Source organism: Nerophis ophidion, linkage group LG07, assembly GCF_033978795.1.
Source record: "Nerophis ophidion isolate RoL-2023_Sa linkage group LG07, RoL_Noph_v1.0, whole genome shotgun sequence".
NCBI classification, from domain to species: Eukaryota; Metazoa; Chordata; class Actinopteri; order Syngnathiformes; family Syngnathidae; genus Nerophis; species Nerophis ophidion.
This window is the reverse complement of record NC_084617.1, coordinates 21210072-21229582: the sequence shown is the minus strand read 5'-3', so window position 1 is coordinate 21229582 and position 19511 is coordinate 21210072. Positions and strand designations below refer to the sequence as shown.

Sequence of the window (19511 nt, the reverse complement as noted above, 5' to 3'; positions counted from 1 at the left end):
ACAACGGGAGAGGTGTGCTGGTCTTAATGAGCAGGTGATGCTCACCTCAGCAGGAGTACGTCCTCACGGAGGCAGACTCACCCCGGGCACCGGAGCTGGCTGCGAAAAGGGAGACACGGCGCATTTATCACCACTGACCTCCCACAGGGATGACGGTTAAACGCCCCATGCTCTACTTTGGAGGACGCCGCTCCCTGTCATCGACGCTTCCTCTCGCAAAAGGAAGCCACAAATTCCACAGGTGGGGATAATGGAGGGCTGGCACGGAAAGGAGTACACGTGTCTTGTGTCTTTTACGCCACAATGAGCTGAGCAGCTTGTTTAAAAAAACAAAAAGGTGCACCACGCTGCCACGAATAGATTGCAGTCCTGTGGGAACTGCATTGTATCAACTTATAAAACACTAATGCTTATTTCGGACTACTGCCGTCCAACAACAGTCTGTATGTGTGTGTACATTTTAACGCACTAAAAAAATCTAAGTGTTCGGGGGCCATTTTGATATTTTTCATTTTCAAGACCAGGACTCCCCAAAATCTGTCCCGCGGGAAGTCCCAAGTTAAAAAATAAAATAAAACAAAATAAAATTATTTACATTTTTTTATTATTATTTTTAAAAATTCTCTCCTTTGTAATCCATTTCTACCACTTGTTACTCCCAGTGTCTCCTAGCCACTCAGGCAAATCATATTGCCTAAAATTGCATTTTCCTATCTATAACATGTCCATGTTGGGCGAGCACGCGCCAAGTGAGCGCTCTTTCAGTCAATTATTGCGCGAGGAATATATATATAGGCGCCAGCGACCCCCGCAATCCCAAAAGGGAATAAGCAGTAGAAAAATGGATGGATGGATGGATATATATATATATATATATATATATATATATATATATATATATATATGTAGGTGTGGGAAAAAATCACAAGACTACTTCATCTCTACAGATCTGTTTCATGAGGGGTTCCCTCAATCATCAGGAAATCTCCTGATGATTGAGGGAACCCCTCATGAAACAGATCTGTAGAGATGAAGTAGTCTTGTGATTTTTTCCCACACCTACATATTGCGCTCTACCACGGTATCGAGCACTATTCTCTGGATAATCCAATCAAGACATATGTATATATATATATATATATATATATATATATATATATATATATATATATATATATATATATATATATATATATATATATATATATATATATATATATATATATATATATATATATATTTAAAACACCCTAATTTGAAAAGATAAACAATCCTAATTACGAAAGACAATTTACAGTTGAATGCTAACATGCTAACATAAAAAAAAAAAAAATTTAATTCTGAAAGACACTTTAGAGTTGAAGGCTAACATGCTAATCAGTAGCATGTCAAAAAGCCTTTGATTGAAATTGATTGATTGAAACTTTTATTAGTAGATTGCACAGTAAAGTACATATTCTGTACAATTGACCACTGAATGGTAACACCCGAATACGTTTTTCAAATTGTTTAAGTCGGGGTCCACGTTAATCAATTCATGGTAATGTATAGTAGCATCAAGCTAGCACATTTGTAGGAATGTGGAGCCTAATTCAACTTCGGTTGGAGACTTTTTTGATTCAGCTACTATGTTGGCATTGAGAATTGCAACATTACCTAGATGCCCAATGTTTCTTAACCATAACATTAACCGTAAAATGTTTGTTTCTCAGCTGTGGCTGTATAAGCCGCAGTTGTACTCAGTTGTAATACACTTTTCCACCACTTGTGGCAGTGATGCCAATATCAACCAAACAGAAGACATTTGGAGCTAAAGTCATAGAGAACTTTCTTAAGCGCAAAAAAATATGACTAAAGTGATGAAGCTGTGTTTTCATTTGCACTTTACTTCTATTGGCAGTTTATTTAGGAAACATATTCATTATTAATTTTGATGAACTCAGCACAACATAACAGGCATGCCTTGACTTTGACATCCCTGCTCTAGATCAAGTTTAGATCTATCGATAAGTATTTTATGTTTTTTTTAATTTGTTTGTTTTATGCCATTTTTGCTAATGTTTTTATATGACAAAAACGCAAAACATGAAATATTTCCGCCCCAAAACATATTAAAGCTGAATATTTGATGTGAAGTAATTGGAGCCTTGAATAGGTAAATAATTCACAACATTATTAAGTTTGATTTATTATTATTTTTCTGAGTAATGACAGTTTTTAATAAAACATCCTGCATGGCAGTTACATGTTATTAAAGTCAACATTGCAAATTTTACACATTAGAGTTCACTTGTTTGCTCTTTTATTAAATGATTTTGTTGTTTTTTTCATAGTATTTTTGGATTGTGCTGCGGGCCATTAAAAAATGAACCGCAGGCCGCAAATGCCCCCCATGATTCAAAGCCCGATCAAGAATGTCAAAAAGACGTGAGACTCGTGTCATGTTGTCCAGAAAGCACCGCGAGCGTCTGGGTTGGTGAGGACATGTTTCAACACGCCGTGAGGAACATACATTGTGTGTGGAGGTGATTACCAACTCAGCAGGAACTTTATCGCTTAGTGTGTGTGTGTACGTTACAACAGCTGTTACGCTGCATTCCAGTGACCTTTACTGTTTCTGACATGAAAGCAGGAAAAAAAAGTACTTAATGTGACCCCCAACAAAATAGGTGCAGTAAATGAATACAAATACATTAAGTACAGTATTTGTATTCATTAGTTTCCCCTGATGATTTGACAGTTTAAATGTTTTTGAGCGGCCGTGTTGTTTGTTTACGTCTGACTTTGTTGGCTTGGAATGCTTTGATGTCCAACCTCTGAAGCGCAGACAGTTTGTCAAGAAATTCAACCTAAAACGTTTAGCCAAAAAACACACTGGAAGTCAAAATGTGGCCATTTGCTGTTTTTTTAACGGTCTGCGACACATTCTAAAAATATTATTTAAAAAAATTAAATAAAAAGAAAACTGGTAATATGCAACAATAATAAGTTGCAATGTTGATTGTGATAAAACAAAGGCTGTTTTCTTCTTTAGAACTGTCGTTCAAAAATAATTATGCATCAAAATCAATGTTGTTATGAACTATAGACCTATTCAAATCTCTACTTTGAATTTTTTTTTTTTTTTGGAGGGGGGCATATATTGTGTTTGCCATATAAAAAACTTTTTTTTTTTTACAAAAGGGCAAAAAAGTAAAAAAATAAAATAAAACAAAAAGTATAATCGACTAGTAGACCTAAAATTTAACTCAAGATTTAAAAGTTGAAAGTAAAAAAAATAGAAATACTATAAAACAAAAAAAAAGACTTACTTTTAACACTGGATCCCTAAGAATTTGAGGGATTTTTTTAAATTGTCATTGCTAAAAAAATAATAATAAATTTAAATTAATTGTGTTATGAATTATTGAACTATTTCAGGCTCCAATTACAAATATTATAATACAAAGTGGCATAACAAACAGGCAGCAACGGGAATGTTAGCTCTTCAACAAGTAGGAAGACAAAATTTCAAATGATCAGCATGTGGATTTTGAAGCTTGTGGCCATATTCTTGTAGTTCTGCCTCAGCGAGTCACGCCTTGTCTACAAAGGAGCCTGCGGGGTCACTAAAGCCCGCAAATGTGAACATGAGAGGGGTCGAAGGGCGCACTCACCGTCACTCTGAACCTTCCTGAGGGTGACGGAGGGCGTGGCGATGGCGGAGGCACGGAAGTTTGCAGGCAGGGTCTCGGCGGAGTCGGAGGTCACGCCCCGCAGGTCCTTCTCTCGGAACATCTTCCTCCATGAAGGCGAGCGTGTGAACGTCTTGGTTCCATCCTGCGGGGAACAGAGAGGAGGGGTGAGAAGAAGGCATACACAACCGTCCTCTGCTAGCTGGCGCCCACCTCATCAGGACGTCTCTCCGTTCCCATGGTGATGAGTGAGTTGTACTCCTGATCCAGGAGCTGTCGGGCCTGCAGGAGAGGCGACAGAGAGAAGTAGAAAACGCAATTTTGGTAGAAATTGTGTGTCAATGCTGAAAAGCCAAAGCCAAACTCCAATGCTAACAGTTAGCATGCTTTAGCCGGAAAAAGTCAAGTAGCAAAATGTACGACTCTTGGGTGTATAATGCAAAATTAGCTAAGAATAAAAGAGAAGCTTAACCTGCTAATGTTGGCATACTAAAGGTGAGACAACAAAATATTTGACTGAGGTGTATGTCTGCAAAATTATGTAAAAACTTAGCATGCCAACTTAAACATACTAAAAGTTAACATGGATGACGTAACAAAACTTGGCTGTGAGGTTATAGCGGCAAAATGAGTTAAAATCTAGCATGCTCACATTAGCATTTTGAAAGTAAACTAACAAAATATTTGACTGTGAAGTGCATAAATCAGCTAAAAGTTAGCATACTAACACTTAGCATGCATGAAGTAAAAATATATTACACTCTCGAGGTGTATACCTGCAAATAAAAGCAAGCATGCTAACAGTCAACATGTTCACATGCAAAAACTTCAGCATGTCGACGTGCCCGATTTTTAAAGTTAAATATACTTGTTGACTATGAGGCATAAAACTGTAACATTTGCAAAAAGTTAACCTGCTAACATCGAGCAGAGGTGGGTAGTAACGCGCTACATTTACTCCGTTACATCTACTTGAGTAACTTTTGGGATAGATTTTACTTCTAAGAGTAGTTTTTATGCAACATACTTCTACTTAAGTATATTTATAGAAGAAAAAACTCAACTTTTACTCCACTCTATTTATCTACATTCAGCTCGCTACGCGCTACTTTTTTTTTATCGATCTGTTAATGCACGCTTTGTTTGTTTTGATTTTGTCTGACACACATTCAAAGTAGGATCTACGCAGGCCTGCGTTTCACCAATCACATGCAGTCACTGGTGACGTTGGACCAATCAAACAGAGCCAGGCGGTCACGTAGAGCCCGACATGTTGAAAAACTTATAGGGGTGTTATCATTTAGTGGTCAATTGTACGGAATATGTACTGTACTGTGCAATCTACTAATAAAAGTTTCAATCAATCAAAAGTGTAAAGGAAAAAAGACACGTTTTATTTCAACCGTAGTTCCCGTCAAAAGCCTAAAGACTGATCGCACAGTTCCTGTCTTCACAATAAAAGTGCCGCTCCATCGCGCCTGCGGTAACAAAATAAAAGTCTCCGAAAACCAGCGCAAACAAGCCAGCAAGCTACAGAGTTTGCCGCCTATGTATTTCTTGTAAAGTGTATAAAAACGAATATGGAAGCTGGACAAATAATATGCCAAAAACCTACGACTTTCATGTGGTATTAGACAGAAAGGAGGAACTTTTTTTCTCCTCCATTTGAAAACGTGGACATTATCAGCACTACTGTCTGATTCCAATCAATGCAAGGCATCAGAATTAGGTAATACACCAACTTATATTCTTGTCTTCATGAAAGATAGGAATCTATATGTTAAACATGCATGTATATTCATTAAAACACCTTTAACATGTGAACAAAAACGGTAAAATAAATGAATATAAATTATATACTGTATATTTAAATGTGTGTATATATATATATATATATATATATATATATATATATATGATATGTGTGTGTATGTATATGTATATATGAGGTAGATCACCTCGACTTGGTCATTTACTAAGTAATTGATTAACGTTGAAAAACTTATTAGGGTGTTACCATTTAGTGGTCAATTGTAGGGAATATATACTGTACTGTGAAATCTACTAATAAAAGTTTCAATCAATCAATCAATCAATCAATCAATCAATCAATCAATGCCTACTGAGCCTATGGTGCTGTTAAGTTATTGTGGCTCAATTTGCCTTATTTTTTATTTTATTTTAATGTATTATTATTTAATATATATTATTGTTTTAGTTGCTTAAGAGATATTCCTGGCTCTGAATTTGCTCATTGCAATTTTTATGTTTTTGTGCATTATTAGTTGCCGTAATCATTAAACGAACAGGTTACTCATCAGTTAATCAGTACTTGAGTAGTTTTTTCACAACATACTTTTTACTTTTACTCAAGTAAATATTTGGGTGACTACTCCTTACTTTTACTTGAGTACTACATCTCTAAAGTAACAGTACTCTTACTTGAGTACAATTTCTGGCTACTCTACCCACCTCTGACACAGAGCATGTGTGAAGTAACATTATATTTACCTTTAAGGTGTATACTTGGAAAAACTAGACAAAAGAAAGCATGCTAACATGCTAATTGTTAGCAACAATTAGAATGCGTCCAGTAATAAAATATATGACTCTGAGGTGTATACCTGCAAAATAAAACAAAGGCAAGCATGCTAACTGAGACAAAAGCAAGCATGCTAATAATTTTGCAAGTAATTTTGCTGGAACAAAATATTGGACTCTGAGGTGTATACCTGTAAAAACAAGTTCAACAGCTAGCATGCTAATATTAGCATACTGGTAACTGACTAACAGTAATTGACTAATATGTTCAAGGAGCATTGCGACTTTGGAACGGTTTGAATCGGTTAAGAAATGTAGAAGTAGGAACACTTTAATGAGGATTAAAGGGAATAATTGTGTAAATACGTTTTCATAATTCACAATCATAGTATTACATACAGAAAACTATATGAAATACGTACATAAATGATGAATGAAACGTATAAATGGACCTTTAAAATCCCAGACACCTCCTATGTACAACAAATTATTTTTTGAATGCAAGAGTGTTTCTCATCTTCTTTATCAAAGTGTTGGCACTCGCAACTTTCTTTGGCCCCATGATGGTGGATTATTATGCAGTCGTACACACACATTTGTGAAAAATCGAATCGCGCAAAGAATGGGGCATACGAAACTGAGGTAGCACTATAATAGATTACTCAGGGCCCTCAGATACCTGCGTGTTCTGATTGGGGATCTGCAGCAGCAGGGCGAGGTCCGTGTAGTCAAAGGTGTCGTCGAGGGCCAGCAAGGCGCCGTGGACGCCGCTCTCACGGAGGTTGTCAGCGTACTCCTTCAGGCCCACATTCTGCACCCAGCACATGACCCGCTCGTTGGACCACACCATCACATCTGGAAGAGCGGCCAGTTCATTAGGAACAGGGTTTAAACATAGGCGTGTCTCACCGAGAAGCGCGCGTTTTTTCCTTTGTGTCCTCCTTCAGCTGCTGCATTCCACACAAAGTTGTGGTTTGAGACGTCGCTGTTGTGTTTACTATAATGAGCAAAATGTCTTCCAGCCATGATGAATGTCTTTTATCACTGAATAACAACTTTTTGGGTTTGACGTCATTACTTTACAACCAAACCACTTGGCAAAAGACAAAAAGGGGCGAGTCCTGAATAGCATCGTTGACATATTATCCCAGAACGGTGCTAGAACCGGTTCTTAAAAAAAGAAAAATCTAAAATAGTTCTCCCAATTTTTTTTGTGAATTTTGTGACTAGCAAGGTGAAGAAAATAGTCATTTAAATCAGTGTTTCTTTACCAATTTTGGGCCACGAATACTCAGTTGTAATACTCATTTCCACCACTTGTGGCAGTAATGACAACGTCAAACAAAAGAGAAGAAGTCTGGAGATAAGAAGTTTGAAAGGTGGCAAAGCTGTATTTGTACTTTAATCTTATTGACAGTTTGGATAAACATAATGATTATTAATTTAGTTAGAATTGACAAGGTTTATCCTGTTAAACTGCCAATATTGTCGTTAAAATATAATTATTGAATATGTGAGTCTCGGGGCCCCTCTGTCGTGGAAATGTTGGGCCGATGGTCGAAATGGTCCAAAAAAAACCTGATTTTAATATTTCAATACTATGAATTACGGATTTTCTGATACCAATCATCTCTGAGTGGGATCAGAATCAGTGGCCGATCCGATTTTGTGAAATCTGAAAATCGTTTTTTAATCTAACTTGTTTTTTTTTTGTTCAAAATCGTTTTTGGGGATATGAATCTTTTTCTTGTTTTGTTGCTAATACATTTTTTTTTAAAATGCAAATATTTTTTGTTTGTTTTTAAGTTACAAATCGGTTTTTTTGGTCACGAAATTATTTTTCGAGGGTGCGGGAGTTACAAATGGTTTGAGCTCATTTCAAACATACATACAGTTACAAGATGAAACGTCTCAATTTCCAGTTTCTCTTTTCAATGTGCTCAAAAAGGAGCTCATCTTATCCTACCCCTTTTCCATTACATAGGAATCGCTAACACTTTTGTTCACTTCCTGTTCTCAATTTGTTCACAATATTCTCCATGAATAATATAATTATGAAAACATTTTTTATCAATTAATTGTGAAGTTAGCTGTATTTCATTTAAAGTTAAAGTACCAATGATCGTCACACACACACTCGGTGTGGTTAAATTTGTCCTCTGCATTTGACCCATCCCCTTGATCACCCCCTGAGAGGTGAGGGGAGCAGTGGGCAGCAGCGGTGCCGCGACCGGGAATCATTTATAGTGATTTAACCCTCAATTCCAACCCTTGATGCTGAGTGTCAAGCAGGGAGGCAATGGGTCCCATTTTTCTTTATAGTCTTTCGTATGACTCGGCCGGGGTTTGAACTCACAACCTACCGATCTTAGGGCGGACACTCTAACTACTAGGCCACTGAGTAGGTTAGTGAAATGAATAAGATTATCAAAATATTTAAAATATTATTCATGATTGTTCTTCTTTGTATCTGAGTTTGAACAGTTTCTTAAACTGGATCATATTAGTACATTGTTCATTGATCCACTCTTTTTTTATTTTATTTTTTTTGATCCACTCTATAATTTAATTCCACATACTGATACACTAAAGGTTTTAAGGGTTGTACGTGCATACAAATGTTTCAGGTTACATTTTTCTCCAAGGTTATATTTATCCTATTTTGTTGAGAAGAATTGTTGTATATTCTTGGCTAGCAGGTTATTGTTTGTTTTGTGCATCATTTTGGCTGTTTGCAAATGCACCAAAATGTTTTTTTTTGGTAGCATTTTTGGGTTTTTTTGGGTTACAAAAATATATTTGGGAAAATTGGGGTTTTTTCCGTTACAAATCTTTTAATGTTTGCAATTTTTTCTTTTGGTAACAAAAAAATGTTTGGGTCGTAAATTGACGTTTTGTGCTGACAAATGGATATTTTGGTTGCAATTTTTTATGGTTTAAAATATTTTGTGCGTTGCAACTTTTTTTTTATTGGTTACATCATTGTTTTCTGGGTTGCAAATATTTTTGGGGATTAAAAAACATTTTGGGAGGATTAAATAGAGGTTTTTTGCGGTCAGAAATATTTTTTGGTTGCAAATGTTGTTTTTTTTTTACAAATAATTTTGGGGTGTTGCAAATTTCTTTGAATTACTAAAAAATGTTTGGTTTGCAAATTGAAGTTTTTGTGGTTACAAATCGTTAGTTGGTCCTAACATTTTATTTTTAAGAGATTTTGGTTACAAATTCTTTTGGGGGCGTTACAAATCTATTTTTTGTAACAAAAGTTGTTTTTTTTGGGGCAAATTGTTTTTTTTTTTTGGTTAGAAATCTTTTTTGGTTGCAAATGTAGTTTTTAGTTACAAATAATGTAATATTGTTGCAAATTTGTTGCGTTATAATTTTTGTTTTTTAGTCACAAATCATTATTTTTGGTTACTAATCTTTACTCTGGTTGCAATTTTTTTGTTCCAAAAAATTTTGGGGGTTACAAAACGTCTTTTGGTTGCAAATCTTTTTTGGGGGGCGGTTAAAAATCGTGTGTTTGCTGCCAAATCAGTTTTTTTGGTTCCAAAGTGAAGTTGATTTGGAACCAAAAAAACAACAAAACTACAGTATCTTTTTTGAGGTGGGGCGTTTACAGTTCTTTTTTTGGGGTTATTCATGATGACGTGTCGGAGCGTGGATGTTCAGAATGGTGGTGTCCCTGAATGAACCTTAGCGTGAGTGTGAAGGCTGTGATGGATCCACTATGGATTGAACTTTCACAGAATCATGTTAGACCCGCTCGACATCCATTGCTTTCGTCCTCTTCAAGGTTCTCATAGTCATCATTGTCACCGACGTCCCACTGGGTGTGAGTTTTCCTTGCCCTTATGTGAGCTTACCGAGGATGTCGTAGTGGTTTGTGTTGTGGTTTGTGCAGCCCTTTGAGACACTAGTGATTTAGGGCTATATAAGTAAACATTGATTGATTGAAGTCACCTTTGTTCTGGTGGACGCTCTCCTCCCTCCTGCGCTCCAGCTCCTTGCGATCGTAGTTGAGGCGCTTGAGGCACATGATGCCGTAATGCAAGCTGACCCTGCGAGGGGCGAGAGGTTTGCCGGGTCGGTTTCCACGCTCACCTGATGCCCTTCGACCCCCGACGCTTAAACTTCTCAACTGCGCTCACCTGTGGAAACTGTCCACCATCTTGAGCTGTCCTCTCAGCTCCTTCTTGGTCAGATGGTCCAACATGCGGGCGTCAACCAGCGACTCCATGAAGTAGCTCCGGTACTGCGGCAGGCCCAGGCTGGGCAGCCAGTCGTTGCCCACCCACTCGTGATTCATGTCGCCGTACGCCAGAATCTGGAGACAAAAGGCGGTCGTGATGGACGTCCATCTGCTCGTCTGGACTAAAGCTTCAGGGCCGATCACTCACCTGATCCCAGCTGAACTCCTTCAGCTCCTGGATGGCGGCGAAAAGGGGGCGGGCAGAAAGAGAGCCAGGAGGTGGGTGGGGGGAGCGAAGGACAGCGCAGAGGACACAAAGAGGAAGAGTGTTAGTCAATTAGCTGAAACAGTGAAACAGCAACCAGAGGGACAGAACAGAGGATGCTCCACACTAGGGTCTGGGCCTGGGCCCACACACACACACACACACACACAGAACCAGAGAAGGGGGGAGGAGGGACATTCATCAACTTGGTTTCCTGAGGATTCCAAATCTTAATGACGGTGCTCACCGGCGGCTTGGTTGCTGCATTCAGGGACTCCATCTCGGCGTGGGTCATCCAAACGTTACTGGTCGACTGCGGACACAAAAGCAACAGCGTAAGACGAGAAAAAGTCTCTCCATCTTCCAACTCCTCCAAAGGCTTGCTTTAACGTTTATGACATATGAAAGGGTTGTTTTGGTGCCAGCAGGAACTGAATCTTCTACTATGGAATTTACTCCAAGTCTCCGGAGGAACAAAACATGAATGCTGCTGACATTTATTGCATTTAATTCTCAACCAAGTTTTATATTCTCTCTTTTACTGCTTTTGTTTCTCACAAAGTCCATATGGTCCAATAATGTGTTGCACCTGTGCTTCTTTGTTTTAGTCCTCCCTTTTTTTTTTTTTTTTTTACCAATTAATGTGTCTTTTTATGCAACCAAGCAAACAATGGACTTGTCACCAAAAAAGACTGAAAAAAAAATTATGTCTTTGAAATGTAAAAAAATATATTTTTAAATAAAAAAAATAATTTTGGTTGTAATTCTTTATTTTTTGTTTGCTATTTTGTTTTTTCATTTAGTTACCAGTTCAAACATTTTTTTTGTTACAAATCCTTTATTTTTTGGTGGCAATTTTTCGGGTTGGATTTTGTGTTTTGCTTTTTTTGTTGCAAATTTTGTTTTGGTTAAAAACCATTGGTTGCAAATCTTTTTTTGATTACAAATGGTGTTCCATTGGGTTAAAAATTGTGTTATTTGGTTGATTGGCAACACTAAATTGGCCATAGTGTGTGAATGTTGTCTGTCTATCTGTGTTGGCTCTGCGATGAGGTGGCGACTTGTCCAGGGTGTACTGCGCCTTCCGCCCGATTGTAGCTGAGATAGGCACCATGGAATAAGTGGTAGTAAATGGATGGATGGATGGATTAATTGTTATTATTTTTATCACTTATTGTTTTTCTGGTTGCAAATCGGTTTCTTTGTGGTCGAAATAGCTTTTTCACAGTTGAAATTAATTTTTTGTGGCTACATGTTTTTTGGTTGCAAATCATTTTTTTTGTCACAAATTCATTTGTTACTTTTTGTGGTTACAACTTGTTTTTTGGGTTACAAAATGAAATTGAGTTGTAACCAATAAAAAGGATTTTGTAAACAAAAAATGTTTTGCAATGCATTTTTCAATATTTGTGTTTGTTTGCTGACAAAGACACACATTTAAATGATAAATGGGTTGTACTTGTATAGCGCTTTTCTACCTTCAAGGTACTCAAAGCGCTTTGACACTACTTCCACATTTACCCATTCACACACACATTCACACACTGAGGGAGGGAGCTGCCATGCAAGGCGCTAACCAGCACCCATCAGGAGCAAGGGTGAAGTGTCTTGCTCAGGACACAACGGACGTGACGAGGTTGGTACTAGGTGGGAATTGAACCAGGGATGCTCGGGTTGCGCACGGCCACTCTCCCACTGCGCCACGCCGTCCCTATTTCCCCCCATATATATTAGCAGTCGCATATGGATGGGCAGATGAAGAACCAGAGAAAGCGGAAATAGAGGAGCTGCTGATCCCACATGTGTAACAGTTGTAAACTGAAACTTCTAGAAGCAGGAGTCTCACGGAGCGAGTGCTGGCGGGGGCTGACGGGCTGGTGAGGGACACCATCTCCTGGATGGCCAGGCGTAGTTTGAGGCGGTGCAGCGGGTTGCTGATGCCGATCTCACGCTGGATCTCCGTGTCGGACAGGTTGGCCATGATGGCACCACTCTTCACGTTGGCTCGGCAGGCCGCCACGTACCAGGCCGGCATTCCCACCCACAGCTGGAGGAGGTCATGGATAGGTCAGGTGTGGGGGAACTCTTGGAAGGGGACGTAAGGACGTACCTCCAGCCAGGACACCACAGTGGGTCCATCCCAGGATGCGAAGGGCAGACCTTGGCGACACGCTTCTTCTAAGAGCTCGTGCCTAAAAAGAGGATCAGTTTTTTCTCTTTCTTCAAATCCTCAATGAATAAAAAGCGACGTACTTCTTTTTGCTGCGACGATCTTTGTCAGCTGGACCCAAAGTACCGGTCTTGTTCAAACCCATTGGGTCTCCAGGGGCCATGTCTTCTGAAGGAGTCGATGCTGGCGGACACACAGGAAGTTGAAATGAGCTACAGAATATGATATTTTGATGATTTATGTCTTTAAAAGTACATTAATGTCAGTGGAAACACAGGAAATGTTAAAAAAAAAAAAAAAAAAGTTAGTATTTCATTGTGCTTACCGAGAGACGACGAGCCCTCCCGTCCAGGCTGACCCATCCTGCCCTTCTCCTTCTTCCAAAAAAGTCGTCCGATGGAAGACTTGATGCTCTTCTTCTTGCTGGACTTGTGCAGAGAATCCTGGCTGCTGTTGGTGCTGCTGCCATCTGCTGACAGACTGGAGGAAACGCATGCGAGTCAGCTGACAGCGACCACCTTGCCTTTCAAGCAGGATTGTCCATCCGATCAGATATCAGCAGGAATCATACATACTTTTGGTATTTTCATTTTATTATTTTGTAGGTGTCTTCCTGTAGTCAGGAAGTAGTCGTTGCCAATAAGTTGAATGTGCCATTCTTGTCTTTTGTTGCGCCCTTAATAGTGTTACCGCTGTAAGAATTGTACTTATTACACACCGGCTGTTTGATTGTAACCTGCATCTTAGTTGTAGTTTTCATTACCAAGTTTGAAGGTGGTGAAATAGGCATGTAAAATTGTTGATGCCATTTGGTAACATGTATATGACATATCCAATGTAAACTAGCATCGAGCTAGCATGTGAAAAACAGACTGCAAACAAAAAATAATGCATTTGAAATTTAAAAAAAAATCTTTATTTTTTGGTTGTAATTATTTTTTTGCAATGTTTTTTTTCGGAAACAGAACCTTTTATTGGTCGCAAATCAGTATATTTGCATGAAATGGCATTTTCTGGTCACAAATGATTTTAAGTTACAAATCAGGATTCTTTTTCTAAAAATCGTATATCTTCGATCAAAAATTATTTTGGGTCGCAAATCTGTGTTTTTTTTACTACAAATTGCAATTTTGGTCAAACATTCTTTTTGGGTCACAAATCCGTTTTTTGATACGAATCACAATTTTTGGTCGGGAAATCTTTTTTTGTGTTACAAATTGTTTTTTTAGGCGGCAAAACCAGCTTTTTTTGTTACAAATCTTGTTTTCTTTAGTCACAAATTTTTTGGGGGCAAAAATGTTTTTATTTGGTTACAAAATGGGGGTATTTTTCATGGCAAATTGTTCTTTTGGTCGCAAATACTTTTGGGGGGTTTATGAATCGTTTATTGGACACAAATACTTTATTTGATTGCAAATACTTTGTCCAGTCGCCTAACCAATGTTAATTAGCATCGAGGTAGGGCATTTTTTTAAGCCTTTCTTTTTTGTTGGCATTTTACAGAAAAATTATTTTGTACCTCATGTAAGTTGCAAGCTTAAAGGGGAACATTATCACCAGACCTATGTAAGTGTCAATATATACCTTGATGGTGCAGAAAAAAGACCATCCATTTTTTTAACCGATTTCCAAACTCTAAATGGGTGAATTTTGGCGAATTAAACGCCTTTCTGTTTATCGCGCTGGAAGCGATGACGTCAGAATGTGACGTCGCCGAGGTAACACACCCACCATTTTCATTTTCAACAGATTACAAACACCGGGTCTCAGCTCTGTTATTTTCCATTTTTTTGACTATTTTTTGGAACCTTGGAGACATCATGCCTCGACGGTGTGTTGTCGGAGGGTGTAACAACTCTAACAGGGAGGGATTCAAGTTGCACCACTGGCCCGAAGATGTGAAAGTGTCTGCCGCCAGACCCCCATTGAAAAAAAATTCAAAAAATACAACAAGCCACTGGGAACTGATTTTTATTGTTTTTAACCCTTTTGAAATTGTGATAATGTTCCCCTTTAAAGTAAGTAAGTAATTTTATAAAAAGTTGAAAAAAAAAGTGAGTAATATAAGTCATATTGACATACTTTATTGTATCTATTGTATTATTCATTCATCAGAGACGTTAGGGGAACAGAGTGCTTGTATCTTGAAGTTCTTATATCAAACGTTTTAGAAACAGGCCAACATAATCTAATATATATTTTTTTCTTGGCTGATATCGGACCGATATCCGGACGAATATCCCATATCAGTATTGGGGCACCCCTAGTTTAAGGTCTTGGGACGTCTGAATCTGTCTTACCTGCGGAAGTCTTCCAGCATCGCCCCAGGGTGGGTGAGTGTCATCCTGTCCAGCCGCAGCGCGCGTGGCGTGGGAGGAGGCGTGGAGTCCAGGAGGGCGAGGGAGCGCTCGTCGTCTTTGTTGTTCTAAAAATGATGAATGGCAGACCACCGCAATGTATCCCACTGGGCATCTTTCGGATCTTGTCATTACAAATGATGGTTGCCGACGCACCTGTCTGTCGTTCTCGCGGGCAGGTGAGTGCGGAAGGCGAGGGGTGGAGTGTCCAGAGCTGGGCGGCGAGGGAGACGCCAGCGTGGAAGAGGTGATGGAGGAAGGAATGAAGCCCCGCCCCGTGCCGTCCCTCCCAAGCGTGGACGGCGGCATGGGCGGACTATCCAGAGCCACGCTGCTGACTCGGCTCTCGATCTCCTCGGCTCGCAGCTCCGTGTTCTCCTTCTCCTCCTGGATGAGTCTGGGTGGTGGCGGGAAAGAGGACATAGCGGCTAGCTTTGCTCGTAGCATGGGAGCGCCTTGAAGCGGTCTCACTTGATCTCCTTGTTGATGGCCTCCAGCTGTTCCTGCAGCATGATGGCCAGCGTCTGCACGTCCGTCTGTCCGCTGGGGGACAGCAGCTCGGAACCGAAGCGATGGTCTCCGTCGTCCTCATCGTCGGAGCAGCACACGTCCACGCCGTGATCGTAGCCCGCCCCCAGCAGAGCCCCTGTCTCCCAGTCGGTATACTGCACACCAATACGATTATAATGATACATGATGTTTAATACGTAATACAATCAGACAGAATTTCGGCCACATTGGTGCCTCATTTTTCCTATTCTTTGATTGTTTGGGAAAAATGTATTTGTATTTCCATGACAGTTCGCTATTTTCGTGAGCATAACCACATTTTATCAAAACTAATTTAATTAATTAATGAATACTTTGGAGAGAAATTTGTATTTTTATAAAACTAAACATAAAAAAAGATTTAAAACCAAAATATATATATTTTTCAAATCACAAATACTATTTTCAAACAAAAAAAGGTGCAAATAAGGGTTGCCCAATTTTTTCACATCTTAAGAGCCTTGAGTAATTGGCCGATACCGATATTAATCCGACATCAGGAAGAATCATGCAAACAATCATTATTTTGTAGTGGGGAATGTTTGAGAAGGTTTGATCAAGTGAAATGAGTTAAACAGAAAAATGGTAGGTATGAAAAACACTGAAATATTTATTGTTACTTGTCTGGAATGGACTTATGCTGTCTTTCAGTTGAAGTGGAATGGTGATTGTTTTGCTGACGACACTTAGCTGTCACAATAATTTATGAAGTTAAGATCATGGTGCAGTAAGTTGAATGATGTGGGCACGTTTGTTACTGGATACTTTCCCTACTGCCTTGTAGAATTTGTATGTGTAAGTTCAATTAGTATTACGTATGTTGAGCTTGTGTTCTATTGTGTGCTTAGCTACTCAGTGGCCTAGTGGTTAGAGTGTCCGCCCTGAGATCAGTAGGTTGGGAGTTCAAACCCCAGCCGAGTGATACCAAAGACTATAAAAAAAATGGGACCCATTACGTCCCTGCTTGGCTCTCAGCATCAAGGGTTGGAATTGGGGGTTAAATCACCATAAATGATTCGCGAGCGCGGCACCGCTACTGCTCTCCTCACTTCCCAGGGGGTGATCAAGGAGATGGGTCAAATGCAGAGGAACATTTTCACCACACCTAGGGTGTGTGTAACTTTAGCTGTTGTGTGGTAACTAGCTCCTAGTAGCCTATAGCTGAGCATGTTTACCTTTTGTGAATGACATCAGTAAACTAGAAGAAATTGTGCGCTTATTAGATTATATTCAGATGTTAACTGGCTGTCCAGCTTTGTACAAGTATCAGACATTTAAAATGCATTGATATCATTTATCATTCGATACTGTCTCCTTGCTGACATAGCAAATCATTAATTTGGTTACAAGCCATTGGATTAGGAGTGTGAATCTTTGGGCATCTAACGATTCAATCCAATTCCGATTTCTGGGGTGGCGATTCTATTCAGAAACTATTCTCACAATGTATTATTTGGTTTAATAATTAAAATGAAACCTTTTCAAATCAGGTTACAAATTAGAAAAGCTCATTCTGGTTGCAAGAAGATAACCTGAAAACATATTTATTTTTTTAAATTGATTCCAATAAAAAAAAAAAAACATATATTTTTTATTTACTTATTTATTTTTTATTAACTGATTTAAAATCAGTATGAAGAATAATCCCATTTTGGATGTGAGTCCATTTTTGTGCGCACCATACTTGCCAACCTTGAAACCTTAGAATTCGGGAGATGGGGGAGAGGGGGTGGAGCGGCGGGGATGCGGGGGCCGGGGTTTGGTGGTAGCACCGGGGTGTATATTGTAGCATCCCGGAAGAGTTAGTGCTGCAAGGGATTCTGGGTATTTGTTCTGTTGTGTTACGGTGCAGACGTTCTCCCGAAATGTGTTTGTCATTCTTGTTTGGTGTGAGTTCACAGTGTGGCGCATATTTGTAACAGTGTTAAAGTTGTTAATACGGCCACCCTCAGTGTGACCTGTATGGCTGTTGATCAAGTATGCTTTGCATTCACTAATGTGTGTGTAAGAGCTGCACATATTATGAGAATGGGCCGGCACCCTGTTTGTATGGAGGAAAAGCGGGCGTGATGACAGATTGTAGAGGGCGCTAAAGGCCCCCAATACTGTTATTCGGGTGGAAATCGGGAGAAATTCGGGAGAAATTCGGGAGAATGGTTGCCCCGGGAGATTTTCCGGAAGGGGCACTGAAATTAGTGAGTCTCCCGGGAAAATCGGGAGGGTTGGCAAGTATGGTGCGCACCCCTGTTCTTTATTAGAAAGTATTGTGCGCACCACTGCTTTTAATTGGAAGATGACGTGTCTATATATGAGTGGGACTGCTGTCTACTTCTGCCCTCAACACTTCTGGAGGGAAAACTTCTAAGACGAGGGTTGGGCACTACGGACCAATGGAAAAGCTTCTAATATCTTGTTCAGAAGAGGCCACACCCACAAGATTGAAATTGAATCCCAAACATTAAAAAAGTATTTGTAACCAAAAAACTAAAGCTTTTTTTGGTTCCATAAAAAAGATTTCTCTCAATGTGAAAAATTATTTCACGCAGTCGTTTGATTGGCCTGTGTAAAGTTGGCACCTTTTAACATTGCAAATATCAAAATAACATTTGTTTGTGCAAATTTTTTTTGTGTGACTATTATGATTTTTATGTTATTAACATTTTATTATTAAAAACCAGCCCCCCCACCACATCAAAATATCCCAATCGTGTCCCATTTTTTCCTACCATTAAAATTCTTCTTTACGAATAATAACACGTAAATAATATTAAAAAATATAACAGTCGGAGAAAAAACATTGTGCACAAACAAATGGGGAAAGTTTGTGGAGATTTTGACAATTTGTGATATCACTAGTCAGAAGATGTATTTTAGATTAACTTAAAACCCATAACAGCACAAACGGTAGCAAAAAGGAGTGGCAGTGTTATTTTCATCTTTGCAGTGATAGGGTTATCTTCACCCAGACGTGTGATTGGACGACTGGCAGAGTTCCAAGCCCACCTTGGTGGTGTCCTCGCGCACCGAGCTCCAACGGGCGCGGTGACTCCGCCTGACTCCGCCCCCAAGTGAGGAGTTACCGAAGGCATCCAGGTGAGTGGTGGAGCCCATCGGGAGAGACCCGCCCCCGTGGGAATACCGCAGCTCCAAAGCGCTGCCAGGCAGGGATCGACTGGAGGGGCGAGGGCGAGACAGGAGATAAAAGGGCTGGTTTTGGCCCGGCGCCAAGTGATGAAGTCGCGCAGCACACACACACATGCTGGGGTGTCAGGGTGGGACTGTTAAAAATCACGTTGTACGTTTAATGAGGTATGAAGGGGCCCCACCTGGAATAAGAGCCGCCGGGCCTCGCCCTCAGTTGGTCCAACTCCAGCTGAAGACGTTCCAGCTCCGCTATCAGCTGGTCCTGAGAAGGGAGAAAAAGAAAGGTGAACAACATAACGAGCATCGAATAATAATTAGGGAGTGAACCCTCACCTTGTTTACCAGGAGATCATCCTGAAGTTTCTTCATGTTGGACAGCTCCTCAGAAAGGGCGTTCTACAAGAAAGGCGTGGTGACGAGCAGTATTTTTATCATTATTATTATTATTATATTTGATTAATATGATTGTTTACAAAAAGCGTCTTAAAATGAAATGCATTAGCGCTCTGAAAATGTATTTGCTTTAAACCAGAGGTGTTCAAACTGCGGCCCGCAGCTAAATTCTTTATGTGTGTATATTAATATGAATATATATATATATATATATATATATATATAT

General features: G+C 39.5%; 1 protein-coding gene across 3 annotated transcripts in view; it reads right to left on the bottom strand.

The window, feature by feature from the left end:
* The window catches only part of ppfia3 (PTPRF interacting protein alpha 3), a 45211-nt gene that overhangs the window by 6821 nt on the left and 18879 nt on the right, over positions 1 to 19511 (bottom strand). For all 3 annotated transcript variants that reach the window (XR_009807438.1, XM_061905620.1, XM_061905621.1), the window contains 18 exons: positions 19226 to 19288; positions 19075 to 19154; positions 18752 to 18920; positions 15671 to 15864; positions 15356 to 15596; positions 15143 to 15267; positions 13168 to 13322; positions 12926 to 13025; positions 12783 to 12864; positions 12519 to 12719; positions 10920 to 10985; positions 10616 to 10642; positions 10367 to 10542; positions 10179 to 10276; positions 6895 to 7070; positions 3888 to 3956; positions 3657 to 3819; positions 46 to 99 (listed from right to left, as the gene is read on the bottom strand). Coding sequence is in view for 2 of the 3 variants with exons in the window: in XM_061905620.1 (XP_061761604.1) it covers positions 47 to 99; positions 3657 to 3819; positions 3888 to 3956; positions 6895 to 7070; positions 10179 to 10276; positions 10367 to 10542; positions 10616 to 10642; positions 10920 to 10985; positions 12519 to 12719; positions 12783 to 12864; positions 12926 to 13025; positions 13168 to 13322; positions 15143 to 15267; positions 15356 to 15596; positions 15671 to 15864; positions 18752 to 18920; positions 19075 to 19154; positions 19226 to 19288 (2238 nt within the window). In the remaining variant the exon portion in view is untranslated. The remainder of the gene's footprint in view (positions 1 to 45; positions 100 to 3656; positions 3820 to 3887; positions 3957 to 6894; positions 7071 to 10178; positions 10277 to 10366; positions 10543 to 10615; positions 10643 to 10919; positions 10986 to 12518; positions 12720 to 12782; positions 12865 to 12925; positions 13026 to 13167; positions 13323 to 15142; positions 15268 to 15355; positions 15597 to 15670; positions 15865 to 18751; positions 18921 to 19074; positions 19155 to 19225; positions 19289 to 19511) is intronic.